At 43.8% G+C, this 25080-nt stretch overlaps 1 protein-coding gene across 3 annotated transcripts in view; it reads left to right on the top strand.

The window, feature by feature from the left end:
- The window catches only part of SMARCC1 (SWI/SNF related, matrix associated, actin dependent regulator of chromatin subfamily c member 1), a 136446-nt gene that overhangs the window by 49279 nt on the left and 62087 nt on the right, over positions 1-25080 (top strand). For all 3 annotated transcript variants that reach the window (XM_014604464.3, XM_059729271.1, XM_059729270.1), the window contains 7 exons: positions 3711-3832; positions 11703-11774; positions 16643-16756; positions 17834-17987; positions 18440-18553; positions 18916-18975; positions 24114-24372. In XM_014604464.3, coding sequence (XP_014459950.3) covers positions 3711-3832; positions 11703-11774; positions 16643-16756; positions 17834-17987; positions 18440-18553; positions 18916-18975; positions 24114-24372 — 895 coding nt within the window. The remainder of the gene's footprint in view (positions 1-3710; positions 3833-11702; positions 11775-16642; positions 16757-17833; positions 17988-18439; positions 18554-18915; positions 18976-24113; positions 24373-25080) is intronic.

The following is a 25080-nucleotide window of genomic DNA, read 5'->3' as shown; positions in this document are numbered from 1 at the left end:
CAGTAGTTTCCCCAACAGTCCCTCAGCATGATACATCTTCTGGTATCCTTGATTCTTTTATGCCAGCACGTGGCATAGAGTCAGCAGTTGGTAGTATACTAGTTTAACAGCTTTTTGTAGCCAGAGGAAATGCATCTGTATTTCCCTGCCAGACTTAAGTGCTCCCCGACACAACTGATGAACAAATTGTTGCACCTTGATCCTGTGACTTGCAAGTCCAAATAAAGATGAAACCCTGAAGCAGCTCATGTTCTTTCCCCTCCATCCAGACCTGGAGGTTTATGGATGACCGTTTCTACTCCCAAAACCCTCATCCAGGAAGTCTGAGAGAGGAGAGGACGACACCTTATCAGGGCTGTCCAACTGGTGGTCTGTGGGCTGCATGTGACACAGGAGGGGCTCCTGTCCAAGTGCCATTTCTCTCCTGCTGCTGCCCACCAGGCTTTTCCCCCCTCATCCAGCTTCTGCTTCCTGCCCCAGTCCCTGAGGGTGGAGTGGGGCAGCCCACAGGACCCGTGTGTTGTGGTGCAGCAAAGGGCTGAGCAAGGAAGCATGAAGTGCCAGTGTTGCACAAATGCCAATTGTATGTCTTGCTTTAGGTCAAACATGAAGGGCCCCGTTGTTCAGTGCTCCTAATTCCTGGCTAGAATTAAAAAATATATATTCTGAAGCATTGGACTTCTCTGTAACATTCTCCCCTAGAGTCTGGGACATCTGCCCTCACAGTAAGTAGATTCAGACCCTTGGAGCCCGTGTTGGTTGTTTGGTTTTTTTGTGAACAGTCACTCAAATATACTTGTTTGCATAAGGACATGAGAAGTGCCACTCTGGGTCAGACCAGCGGTCTATCTCGCCCAGTATTCTGTCTCCGACAGTGACAGAAATGGATGCTATAGACAGAAAGAGAGCATTGAACTGGGTATCTCTAGAGTGATCTATCCCCTATTCAGTACCCTCCCTGACAGCCGACATAGTAGGTTTAGCAATACCAGAGGAAACCTCTCTAACCATTCAGTTCAACAGCCGTTACTAGAGCTATCATCCTCAAATGTGTCCAGTCCCTTCTTGAACCTGGCTGTGCTGTCTGCCTCCATCACCTTCTGTGGCAGTGAATACTTTTATCTTGTTAGTTTTAAACCTGTCTCCTAATTTGTCTTGATAGTTTTAAACCATCTCCATTGCATGCTCCCTGTTTGTAGTATTCTGGGACTTGGTGAACAACGGTTCCCTGTTCACTTAGTCCACACCCAAGCCAAAGAGTTTTAGCCTTTTTTAGTCTGTCCTGGTCTGGCAACGGCTCCAGGCCCCTGATCATTTTGGTTTGCCTTTACATGGGTTGTTGATGCCTTATCGTCTGCAAGAAGGCCACATCATAGAATGTAGTATTTTCCAAGATGACTGTTTAAAGATGGAAATGTGGCTGAAGCTTGTAGGTTTTATTTTAACTGGAAAAGTCTTGTGCAGCCATTGGCTTTTGCCTCTCCTTGTCCTCAAGTGAAACCTGGAAAAAATCAGCCTTACCCTGCCTTGGCATCAGCAAACTTCAGCTCTGCTGCCTTGCTAGCGGTTTCCCTTCTCAGCCCCCGCTGCACTTCAACACCATCAGTGTGAGGGAGCAATCAGTGCAGCTGGGAGTCCAAGCACAGATTATCATCTGTATCTCTAAGCATGTAACCTCTCTGAGCAGTCCTCCAGGTCTGCTTTGGGCATCATTCTGATGACCCAGCATGGAAGAGGAGGCAGGCACAGGCTGTTCTTGCATCTCATGATTCCTGCACTGCCCCTGGTGTTGTACCTTTATAGTGCTGTTCTCGGCACCAGGACCCTTCATTCCCTCTAGTGTCAACTTGTCCCTTAGCATGAGACACTGTGGGACTGAAGCTATTCAGGGTACTGGCTAAGCTATTTGTAGGTCAATATCTGGGCCTCTCTTGAAGCACAAGTCATATTCTTCCAAGCACCATTACTTCCAGTCTTGCCTCTCCTGTTAACTGTGCTGACTTAGTACCCTTGTTAGAACTGCATCTGCATCAAACAAGGTCTCCAGTTCTCATCCTTTTTCCAGGGTACAGAAAAGTTCTCTTTTTCTCACCGCCAGTGTCCAGCCTGGGTATCACAGCGGGAGTCGGAGGGGCAATATGTAGAAGAGCACTCTGAATTTCTGACAGGATTGGTGGGTGCATCTACATGAGATGCTAAATGCGCATTAGACTAATTTTACTTCACATTAGCCCATCATGCAAAAAGTGTGCTAATGCACAGTTGACTTAGTCTACTGTGCATTAAGTATCACACAGAAAAACCAGTTCATCTGCACTAATGTGCAGTAGCATGGATTATGGTGCATTAAGTTAGTACCTGTTATTACCGGTACTAAACTTAATGCACGGTAATTATGGCACATTAATGAACGTGTAGATGCACCCAGTGTGTGCTAAAATAAGAGTGAATTATTTTGCTTCTGGGTAGGTGCTAATCCATGTTCTTTGGATGCATTTCTCTTCCTGGGGCTGTTCTACCCCTTCTCTCTCCTCCCCACCATCTCCAGACTCCTCAGAGAGTTCAGACAGGATTTGGGCCATACCATGGTAGCTCCAGCTTGGGTACAGCTGTTCTGGTACTCTGAGCTGATGAGCCTCTCAACGGACCACGCTAGTGCATCTTTCTCTGACATGTCCCCAGACCAGTGTCACACGTTGCACTGGAAGCTGACATTGTTCACTTGACATTCTGGATGGTGGCTAGATGGCCCATCTGGAGATGGACATCTTCATCAGAGTGTAGGATGCCCACTTGCAAAACAGTCTCTTTTCCTGGTCTCTGGGCAGCCCACTACCTCCTACTGCCATTCTTTTTCAGTTCCAGCCATCCTGGACCCATCTGCCTGTGCTTGAGAGAAGTTCTCTCTTTTTGGATGTATTAAAGTGCTCTTAGCAGCTCTTTCCACAAATAACCTCCTTTTTCAGAGTCCCACTGTGTTGATTAAGGCAGTGGAGTTATGGGGACTTGGCAGAGGTTCCTGGGCTGTTAGAGGGTTGTCTGACCATTTTGAAGTTTAAGGAGAGCATGGGACAGCCCCAGGCCATCTTAACACCTTGTTAAGGTAAAAGGCTTGTTGGCAGAGAACACAACAGTGCAATTGTGGCTTGCTCGCTTGCTGCTGTTCAGATGCATTGCGTCTCTATCAGTGTTTAGTCGAATGCACGAGCAGTTCAGCCAGAACCGGAGAGTAAACTCACTGTGCCAGGCACCAGTGCCCTCATGCATGCTGACCCTGCTACCTGCCTTCAGGTGCCACTGGCAGCACAGCAGGTTTACTGTGTAGCCTCTCTCTCGTTCTTTTTCTGTGAACGTTTTCCCCCAACCAACCTGTGTGTTCACTACACCTGTGAGCATTGTACCCTAAATATCAGCTGCAAAGCCTACTTTCTACTGTTGTTAGATTATGCTTCCTAGCTCATTAGGCCAAGGAAAAATGATCCTCTGAAAACTAAGGGAACATGAACACTATGGAAAGCTGTGCTGTGAATTTAGATCAACTTGTTCATTAAGGCTTTTCCAGTTGATCAGTGAAGTTATTCTTCTGATAATGGCAGAAGCCATTGTTTTGGACTAACATAACCACGTGGTAGTTCAGTGGCACTTTACTTGCTTGCTTCTCACTTCTTTTAATTGATATATTTTTATTGTTTCTCTTTCCTGTGATGCAGGAAGATGAAGATCCTAATAAAGGTGATCAGAGCCGATCGATTGATCCAGGTGAAGACAACGTAACCGAGCAGACAAATCACATCATTATTCCAAGCTATGCATCCTGGTTTGACTACAATTGGTAAGAAGGGAACTTAAGGGCTGGGAGGGGATCCAGAAATACAGTGCTCATTTGTTTGCCTTCTCTTATAGGATCTGGATTGCAGTTCTGCTCACATTACAAACTAATTTGATTTCTGCTTGGGTCTAGCCATATTGGACATAATTTGAAAGCATGTCTTAATACAGTTAGATGCTCTTTGTGCTGAAGCAGGCTTTCAACAGTGGTTGTAGTTTAGGATCGCAAGGAACAAGCTTGCACAGTGCTCTCTTCCACATGCCGGGTCTCAGGAATTCTGGCTTAGGATATGGACATACAAACAGCATCCCACAGGACAAGGGAAGAGGGGCTTTACTGCTTGTCACCTGCTCTTCAGCAGTCGTGTGCAGGTTCCCTGCCCTGCAGTAAGGAGAAGCTCATCCACAGAGCCAGGTGACAGTAAATTAACTGCCATGTACTGTGCATCCAAGCAGTTACTGCAGAGCAGCTGATTCAGGGTAAAGCCCTGATCCCTTTTACCCTTTGGCAAAGTTGTTTCTGCAACTGTAACCTTAAATTCATTGTCACAAACTGCTTTTTTTCACAGTTCTTCCTCTTGCTCTCCAGCCTCACCTCACTTCCCCATGCCCTCACCTCTGTCTTGGCTGCTTTTATATTTTGGAAGTTTAGATGGTTTGCCATCATGAATTCCTAATACTGGCTCTGAGTGTAGAATCATAGAGAAGTAGGGCTGGAAGGGACCTTCATAGGCTTTTTAGTCTATTATTAGTTTATTATCCCTGAATAACTCTGAGACCCAAGCTGGGGCACTTGTATGTTTAGGAAGTGCATATATGTTATCACTAGGAGAAGGGAAACAAGAATGGCTTGTTCTGCACTTGATTGTCACTGTTCTCTGAAGGCCCAGCCTTTAACATAATCACTTCCCCGAAAAGCATCCTTTTTGAAACCTAGAGACATTTGCCTGAAGAGGCCATTGGTTGCCCCTGTTCACTGCCTCAGGGTAAGATGCTCATATTGTGCCTGTAGCTGTAGACATGAGCAGCTTGACTCTCTATTCTCATTATCCACTCTTGACATTTTGTTTCCAGATGTCTAACAGGGGTGTGCAAAGCGGGCTGTATTTGATTCAGATACGAATTCAGGCTGAATCAGGGACAGTGATTTGATTCATTGATTTGGATCACTGTCCCTGTTTCAATTTGGCCAAATCCGTATCGGAAGATTCAATGCTGATTCAGAAAATCAGTGATTTGGACATAGACACAGCTTTAAAAGTTTTTTCTACATACCTTGAGTTACCAGCATGGCTTGTGATCACTGCGATGCTGGGGCGGATGGAGCGTCCAACAGGAGTGGGGGGACACCCACGTGTGCTCGGCAGCAGACCTGGAAGTGGGCCAGAAGCACTTCTGGTCTGCTTTTGGGTCTGCAGGGGCCCTCCTGTGTTGCCCCAGCTTGACGATCAGCCATGGGGGGGGACCCCGGGTGCACCCCCAGACCTAGGAGGCACCAGTTGCCAAGCCATAGGGGCTACGGGGTCCCCCATGTGCTCCTTGGTGGACCTGGAAGTGGACTGGAAGTGCTTCTGGTCCACTTCCAGGTTCACTGCCAAGCGCACTGGGGAGCACCCCCCACACTCCTGTAGGACACTCCATGCTCCCCAGCATCGCAGCATTCATGAGCCTCCTGCTACCTAGAGGTATGTAGAGAAAACATTTAAAGCTGTCTTTGTCTGAATCTTTCCAAATCTGTCCGAATCAATTTGGAGAGTTCAGATTTGATTCGGAGAGATTAAAGGGTCTCCTGATTCGATTCGGATTCAAAGATTTGGCCACCGAATCGGGCCAAATCTCTGCTGAATCGAATCAGGAACCAAAGCTTTGCACTGCCCTAATGTCTAATACTTGTTCAGGTTATGGGAAAAGTGACCCTATTTAGTGGGTAGCTTTGTTTTCCTTATAGGACATATTTTAGTTTTTTTGAAGGAAGGATGGATGGATGGATGATTTCATCACTGGGGCATTGAACCCACTCTGTCAAACTGTGTGACCCCAAGCAGGTTCCTTCGAGTAGGTCTGCAGTGAGCAGGTTGTCCTCAAGCTTGTGTCTGCCCAGTTGTCCAGGCTATACATTCCTGTACTTCGCCCCTGGCAGCATTCACCCTGGGCCTTGAAGCTTTGCTGAGCTTCCAGTTATGAATCTCCACTGCCATTGCCCCCTAATCTACTCTTTCCATAGGATCTGGTCAAGAAGTGCAATATTGGATGGTTTCATGAATGCTGGTTACAGGGGACAGTGTAGATAAGGAACAGGCAACTCCCATGACTTAAACTGGTAGAGGATTACCTCAAGGTTGTTGGTTTTTTTGCTTGTTTGTGCAAACATATTTTTAACTTCTTGTATTTTACAAACAGTTTCCTGTTTGTAAAATGAGGATAAAATAGTACTTTCCAATTTCAGAGGGGGATTGAGGAGCAATAGCTAAATACAATACAAGCCCTGTTTTCCGGCATGAGTGGGGAATGGGGGGTGCTGGTAATCTAAGAATGCCAGTTACCTGAGGCACAGGGGTTTCTGGCAGGTTAGTAAAATGCCGGATAACAGGGCTTTTACTGTACTCAGGAACCCATGAGACATTTTGTATGACAGTACCACCCAGAGGCCTCTTTTGGGAACAAAGGCCCAGTAGACTGAGGCGTCTCAGCAAAACCCTGCTAATTCAGGCAGGTTGCTCCCTGGTAAGAGGATTCCAGATCAGTCTGTTTATAGCAGCAAGAGTAATAATCCTAATGGTGTTTTGCAGGGCACTAAATCAGTTTGTGCAATCTGGTTTTCAGAAGCTGTATGCCATTTCCAAAGATGCATGCCTGTGGCTCACTAGATCACTTGAGTCTACTGTGGCATTTAACAAACAAGCTTTAGCACGTCCGTGGCAGGGGAGGTCTGATATTTGTAAGGTAACAAGCCAATGTTTGTTTGATTTGGGTGGATTTTTATGCTGCCCTTTCCAACAAAGGCTCAGGACAGCTTACAGTAAAGGGACAGAATAACTTAAAAGAAGAGAATGAAGAAAAGGACCAAACAACTTAAAAGGGAACTGGAGCATTAGCGTAAAACAAGCCCCCTCAACAATACCCCTGCCCAGCTTTGTTTTGCAGAATGACTTCCGAAAGATGTCCAGGCTGGGTCGCTGGTGGCCTCCAGAGCTGAGGAGTGACTGCTGAGAACGATCTCCATGCATTTTCACCTTGTGGACTTGGTGCATTAATGGTCCTTACATGAAGTTGCCCTTGGTCAACCTTGGGGATCGCCATGGGGCATAAGGAAGAATGCAGTCTCTTAGTTATTTAGGGCCCAAAGCAAGAAGAAAAGCCCATTTTGCTTTGGACTCTTGATATGTTCAGTTGTTGATTGTAGGTCTAGCCGATGGATTTGGGGCTGAAAAACCTATTTTGGCAGAATGTTTTCCTGGAGCAATCACTCATTGAGCTTTAACAGTCACTGGGAACTCTTAACAGGGATTCCTCTTGGGGTTGGATGTCCTTTCTGAAATATTAGCTGCCACACGTGAAACCATCCCTTGCCCAGATTTCACTCAGTAGTATCACTCCATGATAATCCTACGCTGCCACTGCACTGGGACATATTCCACCAACTAATAGCTTGGCTCCCCTCAAGATGCCCAGTATGGTCCACCCTTTCAAAATCCTTTGACTCTTTCTTACCAACTCGATGACATGAAGAATGGTCAGCGCAATCAATCAGTCGGCACATCATCTCTGACCCTACAGTCAGGCGACCAGGATTTAATTGGCCACACGGTTATAAGGCACTTCTCAACCTTTTTCGAACTGGAGACTGTGCCTCAGACCTGTACCAATGGGGCCTTCACAATGACAACAAATACCCGTTTGGACAAGTTAAACTGTGGCCCATATTGTTGACTCACGCCCATTTACGATGCTACCTGGTGACCCTCAGCCTCTTCGTCCTGGTGATGACATCTTAAAACGGCTGAAACAACATGCTAAATAAATACTCGGTAGTGCCACTGCTGGTATGCTACTGAGGCACTGCCTTGGTTTATTGAAAGTTGGGAATGAAGTGATTGATACAACTTTACCTAAATGAATTGTGATTTTTGACAGTCAAATCTGGTCTAATAGGGGTATTGCAAAGAATTCTGTGCTCTGAGCCTCTTGAGTCTTGACCAGATGCAGTTCTGAAATGCATTGTGTTCTAGAAATGATCTTTTCAGAGGCTAAACTTTTGCTGATAATTTCTTTCAACCCTTTTTACCCTTTTTTTTGATGTTCAGTCCAAAGCAGGATTTGATTTTTATCACATTTGTGCATATTTGATGCATAAGGTGGACAGTTCAGGGCAAGAGCAGTTTTCTTTGTACAGCACTCCAGTGATAAAAAAACTAAACCCCATCCTGAACTGGACTGTTGTATGCCTCTGTCAAAGTCCCACGTGACCTTCTTATCAACAAATTGGAAACGTGGGCTAGATGAAAGTACTGCGAGGTGGACAGACAACTGGCTCAGTAGCTGCAAGGCAAGGGTAACTAGAAATGTGTCCATGGCAGGAGGTTTGGAGTGGAGTCCCACAGGCTTCTGTCCTGATGCTGTGCTGTTCAGCATCATTAATAAAGACTTGGATCCTGCAGTGGAGAGTTGTGTGGGCAAACTTGCAGGTGATAGGAAACTGGGAAGGATTGCAGACACACTGGAGGACAGGGGGGCAATTCAGAAGGACCTTGATAAATTGGAAAGCTGAGCTATATAATATAGAGCCAAACAGGGTGAAGTTTAATACTGACAAATGCAAGATGCAACACCTTGGGAAGAATAATTAAAAACACAAATTAGGTGGGTGACAAAGGCTGTAGGAGTCCTGGGACTTCACAGACTCAATACGAGTCCGCAGTGTGAGGCAGCTGCGCAGAAAGGAAGAATGAAGCTTTGGGTTGCATCAATAGGAGCATTGGGTACAAGACATGGGAGGTAATAGTGTCTCTTTATTTAGCCCTGGTTGGGCCTCATCAAGAGTATTGTGTGCAGTTTTGAGCTTCACCTTTTAAAAGGGACCTGGAGAAGCTAGAGAGTCAAGAGGCGGGTGACAGATGATCGACAATGTGTAAGGCAGTTCATCTGAGGGTCGGTTGAAGGAAATGGGCACATTCAGCTTGTGGAAAAGATGCTTAAGAGGCGATTTGCTAGCAGTCTTCAAATACTTGAAGGTTCCATAAGAAGAGGGAAAAGCACCTTTTCTGTTTTGCTGCAAAGAGCTGGAAATGGACCTGTGGCTTGAAGTTGCCGCCAAGTAGGTTTCGATTGGATCTCAGGAAAAACTTCACTATTAAAACAGCGCAGCAGTGGACTAGACGCCCAGGGAATCTCCTTCACTGGTGCTGTCCAAGGAAGGGTCAGACAAGCAAGAATTGGTGGTGGATGATGTGGAAGCTGCTGTGCCTGGAGCGTGCTCTGTAAAGAGCAGTAGACGGCTTGCTGGGACATAACGTGAAGAGGTCTGTCACCAAAAGCAGAACCCTGCTCGACAGCAGGAGGATGAAGCGGCGCTCCCCAGCTGGCATGGCTGTGAAAGAAGATTAAAGGAGCTAGGAAAAGTTTATGTAAAGGGTGCAGAAAGGGGAGTTCTGGCTGCCTACCCAGAGGCTGCGACGTGTGGAGTTAAGCTTTCTGTCCCCAGGTTGCAGGGCAGGGCAGGGCGGATGTTGCTTGGCTTTTCCCAGGCTTCTGGGCTTTGCTTTTTGCTGTGTGAGGCTGGGAAGGATTTTTTTTCCTTTCCTCTTGCTACAGGTGTCTGGGTTTTTCTTTCTCAGAAGCATCATGTGTTGGCTGCAGTGCAGGCTGGGAACTGTGGCTGGGGTGTGCCAGTACTCTGCTCGGAGGTTTCCCCCTCCACCCAGGTTCAGACTGATTGCCACATTTGGGATTGGGAAGGAATTTTACCCTGTGGTCAGATTGGTATTATGGACTGGGGGAAGGTTGCCTTTCTCTTGCATTGGGGTGCAGCCCTCTTCCTTGGATCACTCGAGTGCATTTTAAAAGCCCTTGCAACAGCTGGATGCTGACAGCTCTTGTTCTTCGGCTGCATAGGTGGCAGGTTTGGGTGCTCCAGTGTTTTGGGCAGTACGCCTTGTAGTTGTGCAACAGGCTTGATTTTTGTAGTTTTAAGAATAGACTAGATAAGGACTAGCATGGGCTAGCTTGGATAGGGGATGATCCAGCCTCAGGTAGGGGGTTGAACTAGGTCTCCAAAGCTCCCTCCCAGCCCTACTTTCCTGTGATCTTGCTTTAATACAAATTACACAAATTTTGACTTCAGAGAGGTGAGATGAGTTCTCTTTCTTTAAAAGGGATAGTTTTGTTGCAACAGAGAAAACCTAGATATTTTTTCTTCGCGTAGTCAGAAGACCCTCATAACTGTCTCTGGTTTCTGAACTCCAGAAAATATTTTCCTTTCTTTAAGCTTTTCAGTTTATGGAGGGACCCTCACGTTATTCCAGACTAATGTTTTGCCAAATGGGGGTGACTTTTTTTTATTTTTCATTATTGTCTGAAACTGAAAAGCTGTTTTATAGATAAATTGTTGGTAAAGGTGTCTTGTCTAAAACACTGTATGTTCTTTGCTGCTTAATGCACATAGCCCAGAAATGGATTTGTACGTTGAGGCAAAGGAAAATGAGTTGAGTAGAGCTCCGTAGACATTGTGGCTGACTTTTCTTTTATGTAAGATTTTTCTTGTTTCGCTTTGCATTTCAGACCCTAGCACATGATCATTTTTCACATTCTTTCTTATAACATAAGGGCTGTACAAAAGACTTGTCTTGCTTTTTCTTGTGAGAGCTTTGTAGATGAAACTGCCCTAAAATGATACTACTTTTGTGATCAAATTTCTTTGTATCTTGTCAAGTAATAAATAAGAAAGGTAGAGAATCTTTCAGCTGTTTTGTTCCCCTCCTCCTTCAAAGAAATCTCTTTAGTTGCTACTGTTTTTTTTACTTGTAGCTGCACAGATGGAGAACATTGGAGTCTTCGTTCTTCACTTTAAAAAAACCCAAAAAACAACTGATTTTAAAAATCACACTTTCCATTGGATTTTTCCTCCCATACTTGTTGCAAGTAAATACTAGATAGCTGTGACTGAAATCTGTGTTTTTTAAGGTAGTTTGCTACGTGTGTTTGAGAGCATTTTATTAATAGTCCAATTTGCTGCTTCCATTGTAGTTGGTTACTTTTTTCTCTTTAGCTTGTGTTCCTGTCACACAGCAGCAGAGGAAAGAATTTGAAAGAAATGAGCTCTTAATATTCCCTCAAAAAGCCATGGCTTTTCATTCATTTGTTTAAATTGATTGAGGCAGAGATGTTTGAGTAAGGAATGTAAATTTTAAGCATCTACTTGACTCTCAAAGTGTCAAGCACCTAGTAGGTCTCATTGATCGATTGAAGAGTTGCGAAGTTGTTGAAGCAATGATCAATAAATAATCTTTGCTTGTGAACTGTAAAAACTTGTTTCTTTTGTGGCCGTTGGACTTCTGCTCAATGTTCACACTAACTGGAACACAAGTAAATGCTCTTACTTTTACTTTAGTGTTCAGAGGTTAAATATCCTCTTTCCTCCTTTGCTGCAAATCCAGTTAAAGGAGCATTGAGCAGGTATGTTCTTGCTCGCATCAAGTGACCAAATCTTCGTAGTACCTCAAGACTACCCGGGTTATGGGTTTAAACAGCTACACTAACTTAAGTGGTAGCACTGCAGGTGCACATTTTGTGGGCAGGGGAAGGTTAATTCAGGTGTTGCACAGTTGAATTTTGTATGTGCTCATCAGTAACTTTGTTCCTTTTCACACTTCTTCCAGCATTCATGTAATCGAGCGCCGTGCTCTTCCAGAGTTCTTCAATGGGAAAAACAAATCCAAGACTCCAGAAATGTAAGTATAACATGTACATTTAGGTGTGCACCTGCTTCCTAGGAAAGCTAAAACCTTTAATTCCAGGAGTGCTGTGGTCTGTTTGTCTTTACACAGTTGCAGGGTTGAAAGAGATACTGTTTGCTGATACACTGGGGCAGGGACAGGCAGAGTCTGGCCCATGGGCCAGATCTGGCCGGCAGCGGACTCCATTTCCCAGCAGCCTCTGCCCATGTGGCTGGGGCCGGTTTCCATGGAGACCCCAGCAGCCGCTGCGCTGTGATAGTGTGGGGCCAGGGTTTCTGTGGAGAGTGGCCCCAGTAGCTCTGGCAGGGCAGGGAGCTGCTCTGGGGCCGGGCTAGGATCTTGCAGTGGTGACAGAGCTGGGGCAGAACCGTGATCTGCAGCCTGCGTGCTCTGGGCAGGGGTGTGCAGGCAGCGGGTTGCAGCTCTGCCCCGGCTCCGGACCACACTGTCTCCGCTGCAAGATCCCAGCCCAGCCCCAGAGCAGCTCCCTGCCCTGCCAGCACTGCTGGGGCTGGTCTTTATAGAAACCCTGCCCCGCGTTATCACAGTGCAGCTGCTGCTAGGGTCTCCATGGAAACAGGCCCCAGCCACACAGGCAGGGGCTGCTGGGAAATGGAGTCTGACTGCCAGCAGGATCCGCCATTTTGCTCAACGCCCATTAGGGCCTTGAGAGGTATTCCTGTCCTGACTGTTGTCCAGGATCTACATGAAGCATGTCTGTTTGTACAAGTACCTTGATGATATTTATTATGGGAGCTGGAAACGCTGTACTTACCAAGCAACAGGAAGCAATAGGTGTCCAGGAAAAATGCAACTGATTTTATTGCAGGTCTGGTTCAGTATACATTTTATACAAAGTATAAGGATTTCTAAAAGTGTTTTCTTGAGTTAAACATGCCTTGTGACACATGAACATGACTAGCTAACAGGTCTTTGCTTACAGGTATGCACCACTTTGGTTTAAACATAATAAGGACCCATAGATCTAAGTGTGTTGTTTTTACAGTAAGGTTTATACAAGTGCTGGATCCAGATCCCATTTTAATAGAAGTACAAACAGAACAGAAGGAAGGTCTTGACAATGGTAACTATGGTCCTTGAGAAAGGAGGTAGAAGGGAGGAGCAGGGGAGGAAAAGATTAAGACCTCTTATAGTCAAGTTCAGCCTATGATAAAGCCAGACATAAATGAGGTGTCAGAAAGACTGGCCAACATTTTTTGCTATAATACCCTCTTGAAATGTATCAAGCTGCTGTGTACATCAGCTTAACTTTTACACTCAGTTCAAGATATAACAAGACATCTTATGATAGAAGATCATTAGTCTTTCAAGAATCTGCTGCTGTCCATCAAGTCCTAGAATATCCTTTAGCAGGGAGTAACCTCTTTCCTTGCCATCTGTTTAAGAGAATATTCCTGTTAAGAGTAAAACGAATTTCTTTCATCATATTAGCTATGTACTAGTCACATGGAGAACTACCTTACCTTCAACATTGAACATACAACGGAGATTCAAAATAAATGTTGTTCTAAACATGAGCAGGTTGTTAGCGATTTAGATCAAGAACTGCATTTACCTTTCAGCATTTGCCTTTATTACATGTGGCAGGTCTGTTGCCATAGACGAAGGGTGGCCATCTGGCAGCATGAGTGCACGAGTGGTGTGGACAGCCTGTGTGTGGTGCCTGGCACCAGAGCAGGGAGCAGAAAACAGAGCAGCAAATTGCGCAAGGGAAGAAGATTCAAGTGGCGCATGGGGAACGTGTGAGGCTAATTTGTGACATGCCTGCCAAAAATGCTGGTCCCCACTGGCATAGACAATGAAGTTGAGCTGGTTTCACAGTGACTTTTATGGAGTGGCCACAAGGCTGTTCTTTGGGTTGCCAGTGAAAATTTCAAATCTTTTAACATGTAATGATCAAAAACATCTGTGGCTGCTAAAGTTTTAAAATATGAGCACGCTGTTTTATCGCTGGTGTGCTGGAAGTCCATGCAAAGTGCACCTCCATTTAAAGATTGCAGATGTACAGAGTTCTTGCTCTTGGGGCTCCCCTTGAGGCAAGATGCAGAGGAGCTCTCATAGATCTTAAGATTTTTTATCTTTGTGAGGCTGAGGCAAGAGGCATGCATCAGTTACTGTTTGTTGCTTGCTCTAATTCAAGAGATAGAGAAAATTGTCCATGCTTGTGAGTCTGATCCCAGAACCTTTAACATTGACACCAAGAATCATTTGGAAGCGGAGTTTACTGCTCAGCAGGTAAACTCCCTCTAACAGGGTGTGAGCCACTTGGTTGAAAAGACTGTCAGCCTTCTTCCAGCTGTTATGCAAGCTGCATCTGAAGGGGTGTTCTGGATAGATATAAGTGATTGCCTTTTATAGTAGATAATATGGGGAAGAGGTTCTACCTTGGAGTATTATTGCTTGCAGAGAGCTGGGGTTCCAGTAGGAGGGATAAAAATCTGAGCTGCTGTGCATACGCAAAAGCATTTTGGCCCCATTGCCATGTAGTGAAAAAGATACGGGCCCCCTTCCCTGTGCTGGTTTATTAGCATCTTTGTTCCTGAGCTGCCTCCTGTTGAGGGAGGACTTCTGCTCTGGTGCCAGCTTCCAGGTTGAGGGCTGGGTCACCCAGTACCTCTGCTCTTGGGCTGTAGCTGCATGAGAAGGAGCTCAGGATCCCTTTCAGTTCAGACCAAAATCCAGAATGTCTGCAGAAGACTGGGATGTTGATCAGCATTGTCAGTATTGGTAGCCAGGTACAGCTACATATTGGGGTAAACTATGGAGGCCCATCCCCATAACCCCAGATTAGTTTGGGATGCAGTTGCTCTGACCTAAAATCTGGCTATGCTGATTTTGCTTGGACTAAGCAAAGACCCAAGGAAGTTCATCCAGGTTCTTTCTTCTGATACGTGCTCCTTAGCTGGTTCTGTCGCAGAGTAGATTGCAGCAGCTGCCTGACTGCACCTCTTGCTGCTGGCAGTACAGGTAGCAAGTCACACCACTTCTCGCACTGTGGTGCCAAGTGGTGCCAGGACGAGCCTCGGGGATCTTCGTCTTGGACTTCAGCAGCATAGCCGCACTTTTCTCCTGACATAAGGCATGCAAAAGGAGTCTGAAATATTCCTGTAGGGTCTCCTGCCTGCCCAGCAGGCTTCTGCAAAGGGGAGTCCAGCCTTTCCCAACCCATTTAGGTTTTCTTGCTGAATTTTTTTTTCTTTTTTAATTTAAATAACTAAATTTGAAAGCGTGCGTATGGTTTCTGAGGGAAAGTCCTCCGAGGCATCTGTCAGCTTAAATCTATTGTCAAACAGGCCTCATTCTTCCTTTTTGCTTGTACATCTGTTTTTGGTATTTTTAGGCCGTGACCTGTTCAGTAAACTACCTGAGCTTGTCCTTGCACCTGTTTTATGCAAATTACGTTGCTTACTTTTTAATAGAAGGGCATTTGCCTATAGCACACTGCTTGCAAGGGATTTCTATGCAGGAGATTCACCTACCTCCTAGTGTGGGGTTGTTTTTGAGGTACCATATTCTAGGGTTTGTTCACGTCCCAAGGATGCATGTTCATATGTATTTTATGAAATTTTACTTTTATTTTTAAATGGCCTTCACAGAGAAGCCTTCCTTGTGCAGCTCAAAGATGAGAAGAGGGTAGTGAGTGATAGCACCTGGACAGATACGAGCTGGTGCCACCATGCATCAGAAGCTCGGATATTTTGCTCCTAGGGTTTTCTGTCCTGCCTTGCACTGGTAAGCGCTTGTCTTGCAGGGAGATGGCTTCAGACAAAAGAAATCGGGGAAACTCTTTTTGTCTCCAAATTTGGCAGTTCTGTGCTTCAGGATGAATGGAGGCATGTCAGACTTAGAGTTAATAGCAGCCTTTCCCTCCATCTTCATGGTGTGTTTTGTCCTTTCTTCCATTCTTCACTTGTCTTCCTTCTTTGCTATTTTTAGTTCTCATGTTTTATATGTGGGGGTTTTTTTCTCTCTCATTGTTATACATGGAAAGAATGCAAAGGGAAGGAAGCTGTTGTTTTTCTTCTGGAGCTCTTTCGTGGCTAAAATCTTTCATACTTGATTCAGAGGAAATTGTTGGGATAGGAGGAAGCAAGTGTGCACTCTCTCCAGCGTTCACTCTGGAGCGGCACCTCGGTTATCATAGCTTGAACAGACGCAAAGGAAGAGATGTCTGCTTTCCCTTTTGGTGTGCTATTCAGTCCTGTACTGGAAAATAAGCTTCGTGGGCTGTTAATATTTCTAGCCGTTCTAAATGTCAGACTTGGTTCTTACTTTTAGAATTGGATTTTTCACTGGGTGAACTTTCTGTCTGTTTATAACACAGAGCAATGAAAATTAAATTGGCAATATGAGAACTAAATGTATTTAGCATATTTTTTGCTAACCAAATAAACTGAAGTTGTCACTTTCTATTTATTGCTAAAAATACGGCCCCTCTATACAATCTAAATGGACATAATACATTTAAATAAACAACATGCAGAGGCATTGGTTAAGATGCTGTCATATAAAGCATTTGCTCTAAAAATATATTCAGCTGCCTTTTGCTTTTGTGTTAAAGCTTGTTGGCAGAGTTCGCTGGCCGTAAAAATAAAACCTTGCAATTCATCAGCTTTGCTCTCACTCTGCCATTACATGGCAAGGATGATTGTGGCATGTGTTTTTAGGACTTCCTCAGCCTTGAACTGAATGTTAGGCCTCTGTGATGTGCTGTGTGTATTGAAGAAAGGAAGCTACAGAGGCAGGTGGCCTGAAGGTGCTTTCATAGTATCCACAATTAAAGCAGGGCATAGTAGAGCTCTGTAGACACTTTCAAATACCTGTTCTGTTCTTTCTTCCAGATACCTGGCTTACCGGAACTTCATGATTGATACGTATCGCTTGAACCCTCAGGAGTACTTGACCAGCACCGCTTGCCGGCGGAACCTGACCGGAGACGTGTGTGCTGTAATGAGGTAAGACCCGCAAATCCTGCACCTGCTCATCTCGCTGTATCCCTGCTTCTGTCAGCAGAGCTACTCCGTTACAGGTTGCATGTCAGGAGCTCTTTTGGGACTGAGTTAAGAGATTTGAGGCCTGGGTGACAACCACCATTTTTTTTACTGGCTTACTATTTTTTCCTTTTCTGGTGACTACTACATAGATTTCATAGATTTTAGGGTCGGAAGGGACCTGTTGGATCATTGAGTTCGTATACATTTTCTAGTATAACTTTTTTTTACAGTAGACGCTATTGAAACATGCAGCCTTCTGCTCTCCAGTGAGCTATTCATTAGTACAGTGATGTTCAGTTTCTCCATTCCACTTTTACTTGGTGTCTGTTTTAAGTGACCTCATCTTGCAGTGACCTTTTTTTTTTTTAATGGTAATTTCTGTACCAAAGATCTTAAAACACTTTAGACTTGATACACGCAGCATCGGTGAAGCTTAGTAACCTGTAGGGTTAATAGTTAATGCCAGCAAATGCCTAGTGTGCAAACTTTCTCTCTTCCCTAAAATGGTTTCATATAGTCAAGACACAGTTTTGTTTTTTTGTGAGGAAATGTTGGAAGAACTGGCTTTTTCTTTTTAAATCCAGAGGAGAGAAGTGAAAGGGGATTCAGTAAGTCTTCAAGTACAAAAATGGTGAATTTATAAACATGACGATTGTTTTCTGTGCCCAGAGGGGACCAGCCAGGAAATAATGGCCTCAAGTTGCAACAAGGGAGAGTTGTATCAGATATTAGGAAGAAATTTCTATCTTAAAGTTTAGCACCTTTCCAAATCCTTTCCAGCCCCATCTTTTTCTCTAATTCTACCAGTGACTGAAATAGTTGTTGAATTCAGAGAAATGAGATCGTCAAGCTTGTGTAGAGAATTCATGTGATGTGTTAAGATTCCCTGTTTGATAATGAAAGGTCATAGGAGTTGCACAGGGCTGTGAGCTGCCCTACAAGTATTTTTCACACGTTCTTCAGAAGTGCAACTCAAATGCCTTCCCTGCAGGGCCAGGGGTGTTTGAGTCATCGTCTCCTGTAATTGTTGTCCCATAGGGTCCATGCCTTTCTGGAGCAGTGGGGTCTCATTAACTACCAAGTGGATCCGGAAAGCCGCCCCATGGCCATGGGCCCCCCTCCTACTCCTCATTTCAACGTGCTTGCGGATACTCCCTCTGGACTTATGCCTCTCCATATCCGAACTCCTCAGGTAAACCCAGTAGGTGACACCACCACACTTGGGGCTGCTCACTTCTTCAGACTTGGGCAGCAGTGTTGCATATTGGGTGTGGCTTTCTCATGTTTTGGCTTGCTTGTATTTTTAGCTAGTCCATGCTGCTCGATGCCGGACTGAAGTAGATAATTTATGCATGGGCTGAAGAAATGCATCCTTCTCATCCATATTTCAGTCTGAGACATTCTGGTTATACCAACTTGCTTCTACCTTTTTCATTCTGTACAATAACGCTGCACGGAGTTTCTAGGCTCTAAACCCAAACCTACCAATCGTGTGTGTAATGGAGAGCAAGGGAAATGCTCCTCCAGTGCATCCCTATGTACAATGCTCAAGAGAAATACTTTGGTTCAGTCCTTGTGTTTGGTCTGAAAATGTTGGACAAGTGATTGTTGTCCTGACTCCCTCTCCTTACTGCTTGCTCTTAGGTCCCCGCTGCTCAGCAGATGTTGAGTTTTCCTGAAAAAAACAAAGAAAAGCCCACTGACTTGCAGAATTTTGGACTCCGCACAGACATTTATTCAAAGAAGACCTTAGCAAAGGTGAGGTTGCTTGGATTTTTCTTTTGCTTCTACTGGGCCTCACTTCAGAGGGCTGGGGGAGGCAGGGGACTGCAGGTTGGGAGTGAGGGGCACCAGCATGGCCCAGGGGCTGCAGGTCAGGAGTGATGGACACCAGCAGTGCCAGATGTTGTTGGTCAGGACTGACCATGGATCTTTACAAATGGCTCCTGGTACTAAAATGGTTGAGAACCACTGCTGTAGGGTAAGCAAAGAGATTCAATTACAGGAGCATCTCTGTGAAGAGAGAGACTAACAGATAGACCTGTCTCACAAGAAATGGCTTGCTCAAAGTCGTTCTCCACAAGGATAAGTAAATCGATTTTGATTTCTCCCTTTAATAGAGCAAAGGAGCCAGTGCCGGAAGAGAATGGACAGAACAAGAAACACTACTGCTACTAGAGGTAAGGAGAGCATTGTGGAATACCAGCGAATAATTGGAATACAGAGGAGTAAGGTGTGGAATGAGAATATTCTCTGGGCCTTGACCTGTGTGCTAAAAGTAACGTCTTCGTTGTGAAAAGTAGTAAGATAGTTGATAGAGCCCATGCCTGCTACTATTCATTTTTCTAGACTCATCATGAATTGAAGAAATTTAGCTTTTATATAAAATTCCTTCAGCTTTCACTGGCATGTGCTTTGTGTCTTGAGCCCCAAAATCTTCACTTTGGCATTTTTTGAGCATCTTAATAGGTTCAAATTTATCTTGCTGTGCAGTGAGTTCTCCAGGTAGATGAAATGTTGCTAATGTGGTATTAAAGCTGTGAAAGATGTGCCTTTGGAGCAATGTTGGTATTTGCCAGGAAGGCGAGCATTCTAAGGTCCTGATAATGTTCACAGCTTCCCATCTGTGCTCCAGGGTGTTAGAAGAAGCTGCTAATATTCCCTTTTGAAGCTTATCTGTTTCTGGCATATAAATGATTCTATTAGGTGTTTTAATAGCTTTCTCCTTCGTTGCCATTTAATAAGAGGTGCAAGTTATGAGGTAGCCACGAATTTGTGTAATTGCACAGGAAAGCCATAACTTGAATTTATTCAGCCTCTTGACGTCAAAACTGTACTTAACGCTCTCTTTTCAACTGCTGGTAATGGCTTAAGGAATTGGGTACAAGATGGTATGTCAACCAAAGCTGTTTTCCTAAAATATTAAAGTTGACTGGATCTGGGGCTGCTGAATTGTGTTATTACTCAAGTCATCAGATGCTTATATTGTGATAGTGCTTAAGGACCCCAGTCTTGGACTGGAGCTCACTGTGCTAGATACTGTACAAATGCAGGCCTTGTGTTTGGAAGGAAAAGGGGGAATATCTAGTATAAAGATCTGGCCTGGAGGAATCTTAAAAGTCTTGAATTTCTGTGACATTAGCATCCTTGTGTTTGTAGTATAAAGGTTCTATATCTATCTGACTTTTCCTATCATGTTTTTCCCTGTTTATAGCCAAATCTAACAGCTTTTAATTTTTCCAGGCAATTGCTACTGCTGAGTCATTTAATCCAAATAGAGGATTATTGGGTAGTTATGTCCTGGTGTTTTAGCCATGTAATCAGTCAGAAACCCCACTGCCAAATTCTATGATCTTTAGAAAGATCATGAACTCCAAATTTCAATAATGCTTTGTTCTTCGTATTACAGCTCTTTAATTTACACTTTACCTTTGTGAATAAGCCCAATTATATAGTAAATTCAGTCTTTAAAAGTGCAGGGCCCTAGCAGACAATACATTTATCATTTGGTGAATGGTAACATGCTACATGTTCAGCCAGTTAAAAGACCATAACATGGCAAATTGGCTACAAAGGTGTTCCATGTTTGATGTGGAACGTCTTTGTGGCTGGTGTGTACGATGCTTTAAATTGGATGTGGCAAGGGGTTGCCCGCTGTGTGGGTTTACAGGGGCCAGATAGGCTTCCATGCCCAGAAGGTGTAAACCTGTGTGCAGGAGAGACCTACACTGCATGTGGCTTTCAACTTGTTGGTGTGAGTGTAGAGCCTGGGACTGTGATCCTGGGCTCCTTGCACACCAGTGAGTTGCAAGAGGACCAGATCCTGATGCTGGGCATCCTAGGTCAGCAGATGCATGATTGTAATCTTGACGGATTTTTATCCCTAATCCCAAAAAATCATGCATCCTGCCATGTATGTATGGCATGGCACAGTGCAAGATTTTTGGACCAGATCCCACCAGACCATGAAATCAGTGTCTGCCAGGGACCCAAGGGGACTCAGTAAAACAGCCTGAATAATTTGTCTCATGTTAGATTGACATGCCCTATCTTTCAGGTAAGTGTTTTTATTTTATCCAGCAATAAACCATATTTAAAGAGCAGGAATAGCTAAGTAGCAGAGGCTGTTGGGCATACACTGTGTAAATATAATGAGCTAATAATGCAGCATAATGTCTTTCTGTATTAACATTGCCATTAACATTTACAATTCGTACTATTGTTAACTCTCTTTATTAATTTGTAATTCAACTGACAGGTGAGCTCTGAGATTAAATGAATTATATATTTCATGCTGGTTGGAAAACATTACAACCAATATCCTATTTATAGTTACCTTAGTAATAATTGCCTCAGTAGCTTAGAATGTGTGCTCTGTGGTAGAGACCTAATGAAGTGATGAATAGCGACCAAAACCCACGTCTCAGAAATTTAATTCTGCCTGCAATAAATAAAACTTTCAAGCTTGGTTAAAGCTGTTTGGTAGCTATGCTGATCCAGCCAGACCCTCTACATTTGTAGCAGAAGGTGCAATATGTAGGATGTCTGAAAGTGGCAGTAAAACACCCCAACAGAATATCCCAAATTCAGTGCACACTTGGTAAACAGTTAATGAGTTCTCTGCTAGCAAACCTACTAAGTAATTTTACAGTTTAAACTCAACATTATTTGGTCTCTTTGTCTTTTAACCTATAAATAAAACAGTAGAGAAAAATATCAGTTCAAGCTTCACTAACCTGCTATAGAACAAGTCAGACTTATCCAATTAAATCCTCAAGGTAGCTTTGGATAAATCTATGCACTAAAGTTACAGAGAATGTCTTATCCATGATAAGTACTGTCCTCCTGTCTGTTGACCAGATGACTAGAGGGAGATAAATTATTTCCTTCCCAGCATCAGCATTGTCTTTTCTCACTTGTCTCTCCATGCAGCACTGTCTTATGTGGTTATGAGAGCGTTTTTCAGATGTTCATATGGAAGGGCAAGAGTAGTGGGGAAATTAAATATTCATACTATAGAAAAATAACAAAAGTAAATAGAATGGACTAAAACACTGCATTGTGAAGCAAAACTACACTCCAGACTAGCTTTTTAACCCTGTCTGAAGATGGGTAAATGGGGTGAGGATGGAAGGTGACATAGAAATAACAGTAATGAGATAAAATTGGGAAAAGAAAAATATAGGCTGAATATTAGGAAATATTACTTTGTGCCAATACTCATTCTGCTCTAGAATTGCTTCACAAGGGAAGGGATAAAAGCCCCGCTGGTTTAGAGATCTGAAACAGAACTAGACAAGGTTCAAGAGGACAGTATAGTTGGGCTCTTGCATTGACCCCTGTAGCGTGGGCCTGACAAAATAGTAGAATAATGCCAGTTTTAACTTTTTGGATGCAACGCGTTTTTCCAGAAGAGCTTTAAAAAGGTTTTGGTAGTTTCCCAGCTTGTTGGGGAGTCTTTTCAACCATCTATCGTTCCAACCACCAGCTTCTAAAGCTATAGTAACAGAGAGCACATACTCTCTGGAGTATTAAATAGGTTGTTTTTGTGTGAGATTTGCCCAGCTACATATCCTACATTTGGGGACAGGGAGGACAAAGATCCTTCAGACAGTCTTTTACCAAGTCTAGCCACAATAGCTTTAACCTTTGCAGGAGAAATGGGTGCAGGAATTTTGGCAAGACCAAGCTAAACTACATATAACGAACTCAAAACAAAAAGACATTTTAACTGTCGATAAAATCACCTCTACATAACGTGTGTAAAGAATAATTTTGCCTACATAAAATTACCTTGAGCTTGTTTCGAGATTCATTGCTAGACTGAAACTACATTCAGGGCAGGTATTGATGCTGGACAGGGAGAGGAGCAGTGCTGCCTGTTTCTAAGTAGAAGCACTATGTAACATAATGAACTGTCAGGGCTTTCTGGCTTACTTGAGCTTCCAAGTGACTATCCTGATCACAAGAAAATACAGGGCTGGGAAGAGGGGATAGGATGGGTTCTGTGCCGGGGTGAAGGGAATGGAGCTGGTGTGGGTAAGGCTGGGGAATGGACTTGGGGAAGCAGCATGGTGCTGGGTACAGTTGGGCATGTCGGGGTATAGGGTGAGTAGAGGACCCCTGTAGTGGGGGCAGCGGGGTATAAAATCTCTGCTGCTTCTGTACAGGCTGGCAATCCAAGATTTATTTATTTATTTATTTTACTGACAGTGAAAACACATGTCAGTGAAAAAGTGCGTCTGTCAGTAAAAAATAAAATAGGCAAATTACCAGTTTAAAAAAACACCTCTTGGGTTAGCAACCCTGATCTTGGGCCACTTGGTGCATCTTCCTTTTTTCCCCCCTTCAAGCTGTTCAGCGCACAGTGAATCTGTAACATTTCAACTCAGCTGTTCATCTTGTTAATCTCCATTTTGTTAATCTCCTTGTTAGATTATCTTGTTGTTCTCCTTGTTAATCTCCGACAAGAGAAGCATGCTTCTCTTCTGTCTTTCCCAGCTAACTCTCAGCATCCTTGACGTCCCCAATTGTCCTGTTATAGTAGATTACCTTGATGCTGAGAGAATGTTATTGCTGAGCTATCTACTTCTGTAAAAATGATTTCCTTCAGGCTTGAGAGGCCAGGATCCTGTCTAGAAAGCCATGCATTCTAGAAATTAGGCATCTAAAATATATATATATATATATATATATATATATATATATATATATATGGGTGAAAATACTATGTTAAATATGGTCCTGGAAACAGATATCCTCTGTACCTAGAGGACAACATTGTTAAAGCATCTTGTGCCTCAGTCCTAAATTGGAAGACCTATATCAGAAGATGAGTAGTTCAGTTTGTGGTCCAATTAGTCCTTGGTGCCTCTGTCAAAACTTGCTCTATTGGTTAACTTTTTTTGTTCACTTGAGCCTTCAAATAGTCTCTTGTGAGAGCTTGGTCTAGATGTATGTGCCAAGCCATTTACCATGGTATTGAAGTGTGCTACAGAAATAGGTAGGTCAAGCAGTATAAGGAAACCTTTGGTTCCCTCCTCTGCTCTCACAAAAGGAAAGGCTGCACATGTTTTTCTCTTATGCTGGGGAAGATCAAGTCGTTGTCGTGCTTCTCATCCTAAAGGTGATGAGATTTCTGGTAGTTCTGGTATTTTGTGGCATAAGTATCAGATGGCCACTTCATTGCTCACATCTGCCCTTTCTGTTGCAGGTAAGTTAGTGTTCTGTTTCCCACCCAGCTGAGAGGGTCAGCAAATAAGCAGTCTTTTTTTACCAGAGAGTAATGCAAAATGCTCATGTTCTTCTTCATTTACAGGCTCTGGAGATGTACAAGGATGACTGGAATAAGGTCTCTGAGCATGTTGGCAGCCGTACCCAGGATGAGTGTATTCTCCATTTTCTGAGGCTTCCCATCGAGGACCCGTACTTGGAAAACTCTGATGCATCTCTAGGCCCACTGGCTTACCAACCTGTGCCTTTCAGCCAGTCCGGAAACCCAGTGATGAGCACTGTTGCTTTTCTGGCATCTGTAGTGGATCCCCGGGTGGCGTCCGCTGCAGCTAAAGCTGCTTTAGGTATGAAATGTTTGTAATTATTCAGTTTTGCTTTATAAGGTCTAACTTGTGTTTGGTATTGACTGACTTTTAAACTCTAGCAAGGTCAGCTGCTATTTCTAGTGTTTCCCCAAAATGCAGCTAATTGTAGTTTGAAAACCAAAGCAGATACATTGAAAATATGGGCAAGGAGTTATCCATAAGGATATTTGCTGATTTGTTTCAAGATGAAATGAGCTGGCAATGCACAAGCTTGCACACTTTGGAGAAATATTTGGACTTGAAGGATGTTTCATTTCCCCTCTAGTCTGCTACCTTCAGTTATTGAAATATTAATTGGTTAATGTCTGTAAATCGGTATATAAGTGCCACCCACTGCTTTTTTATCACTGTTGATTTAAATGTACGTGGTTCCACGTTGTAGACTCTTCTCATTTAAAACACTGACTTACAATCTTGTGCCAAAATATGAATGTAAAGATTGTGGCTACTGCGGGTTTTTTTCTTATTTTAACTGTGGCTTTCCTAGAGGTATGTTGTAGAAGTAGTTCCTGCTTATTCAGTCACTGACTAGTCCTGTATAAAGGACAAAAATTGTGCCAGCTTGCATTTTTGTAGCTTGGAAGAGAGATTAACTTGACTACTGTTAATTAGCACATTTGAGGAAGAAAATTGTCTGCTTTATGACAAGTAAGGAGAAAGTTCAGAATTTATTGAACATCTGCTTTG

This window comes from Alligator mississippiensis, chromosome 5 (genome assembly GCF_030867095.1).
Source record: "Alligator mississippiensis isolate rAllMis1 chromosome 5, rAllMis1, whole genome shotgun sequence".
NCBI classification, from domain to species: Eukaryota; Metazoa; Chordata; order Crocodylia; family Alligatoridae; genus Alligator; species Alligator mississippiensis.
This window is presented reverse-complemented; position numbering and strand designations above follow the sequence as displayed.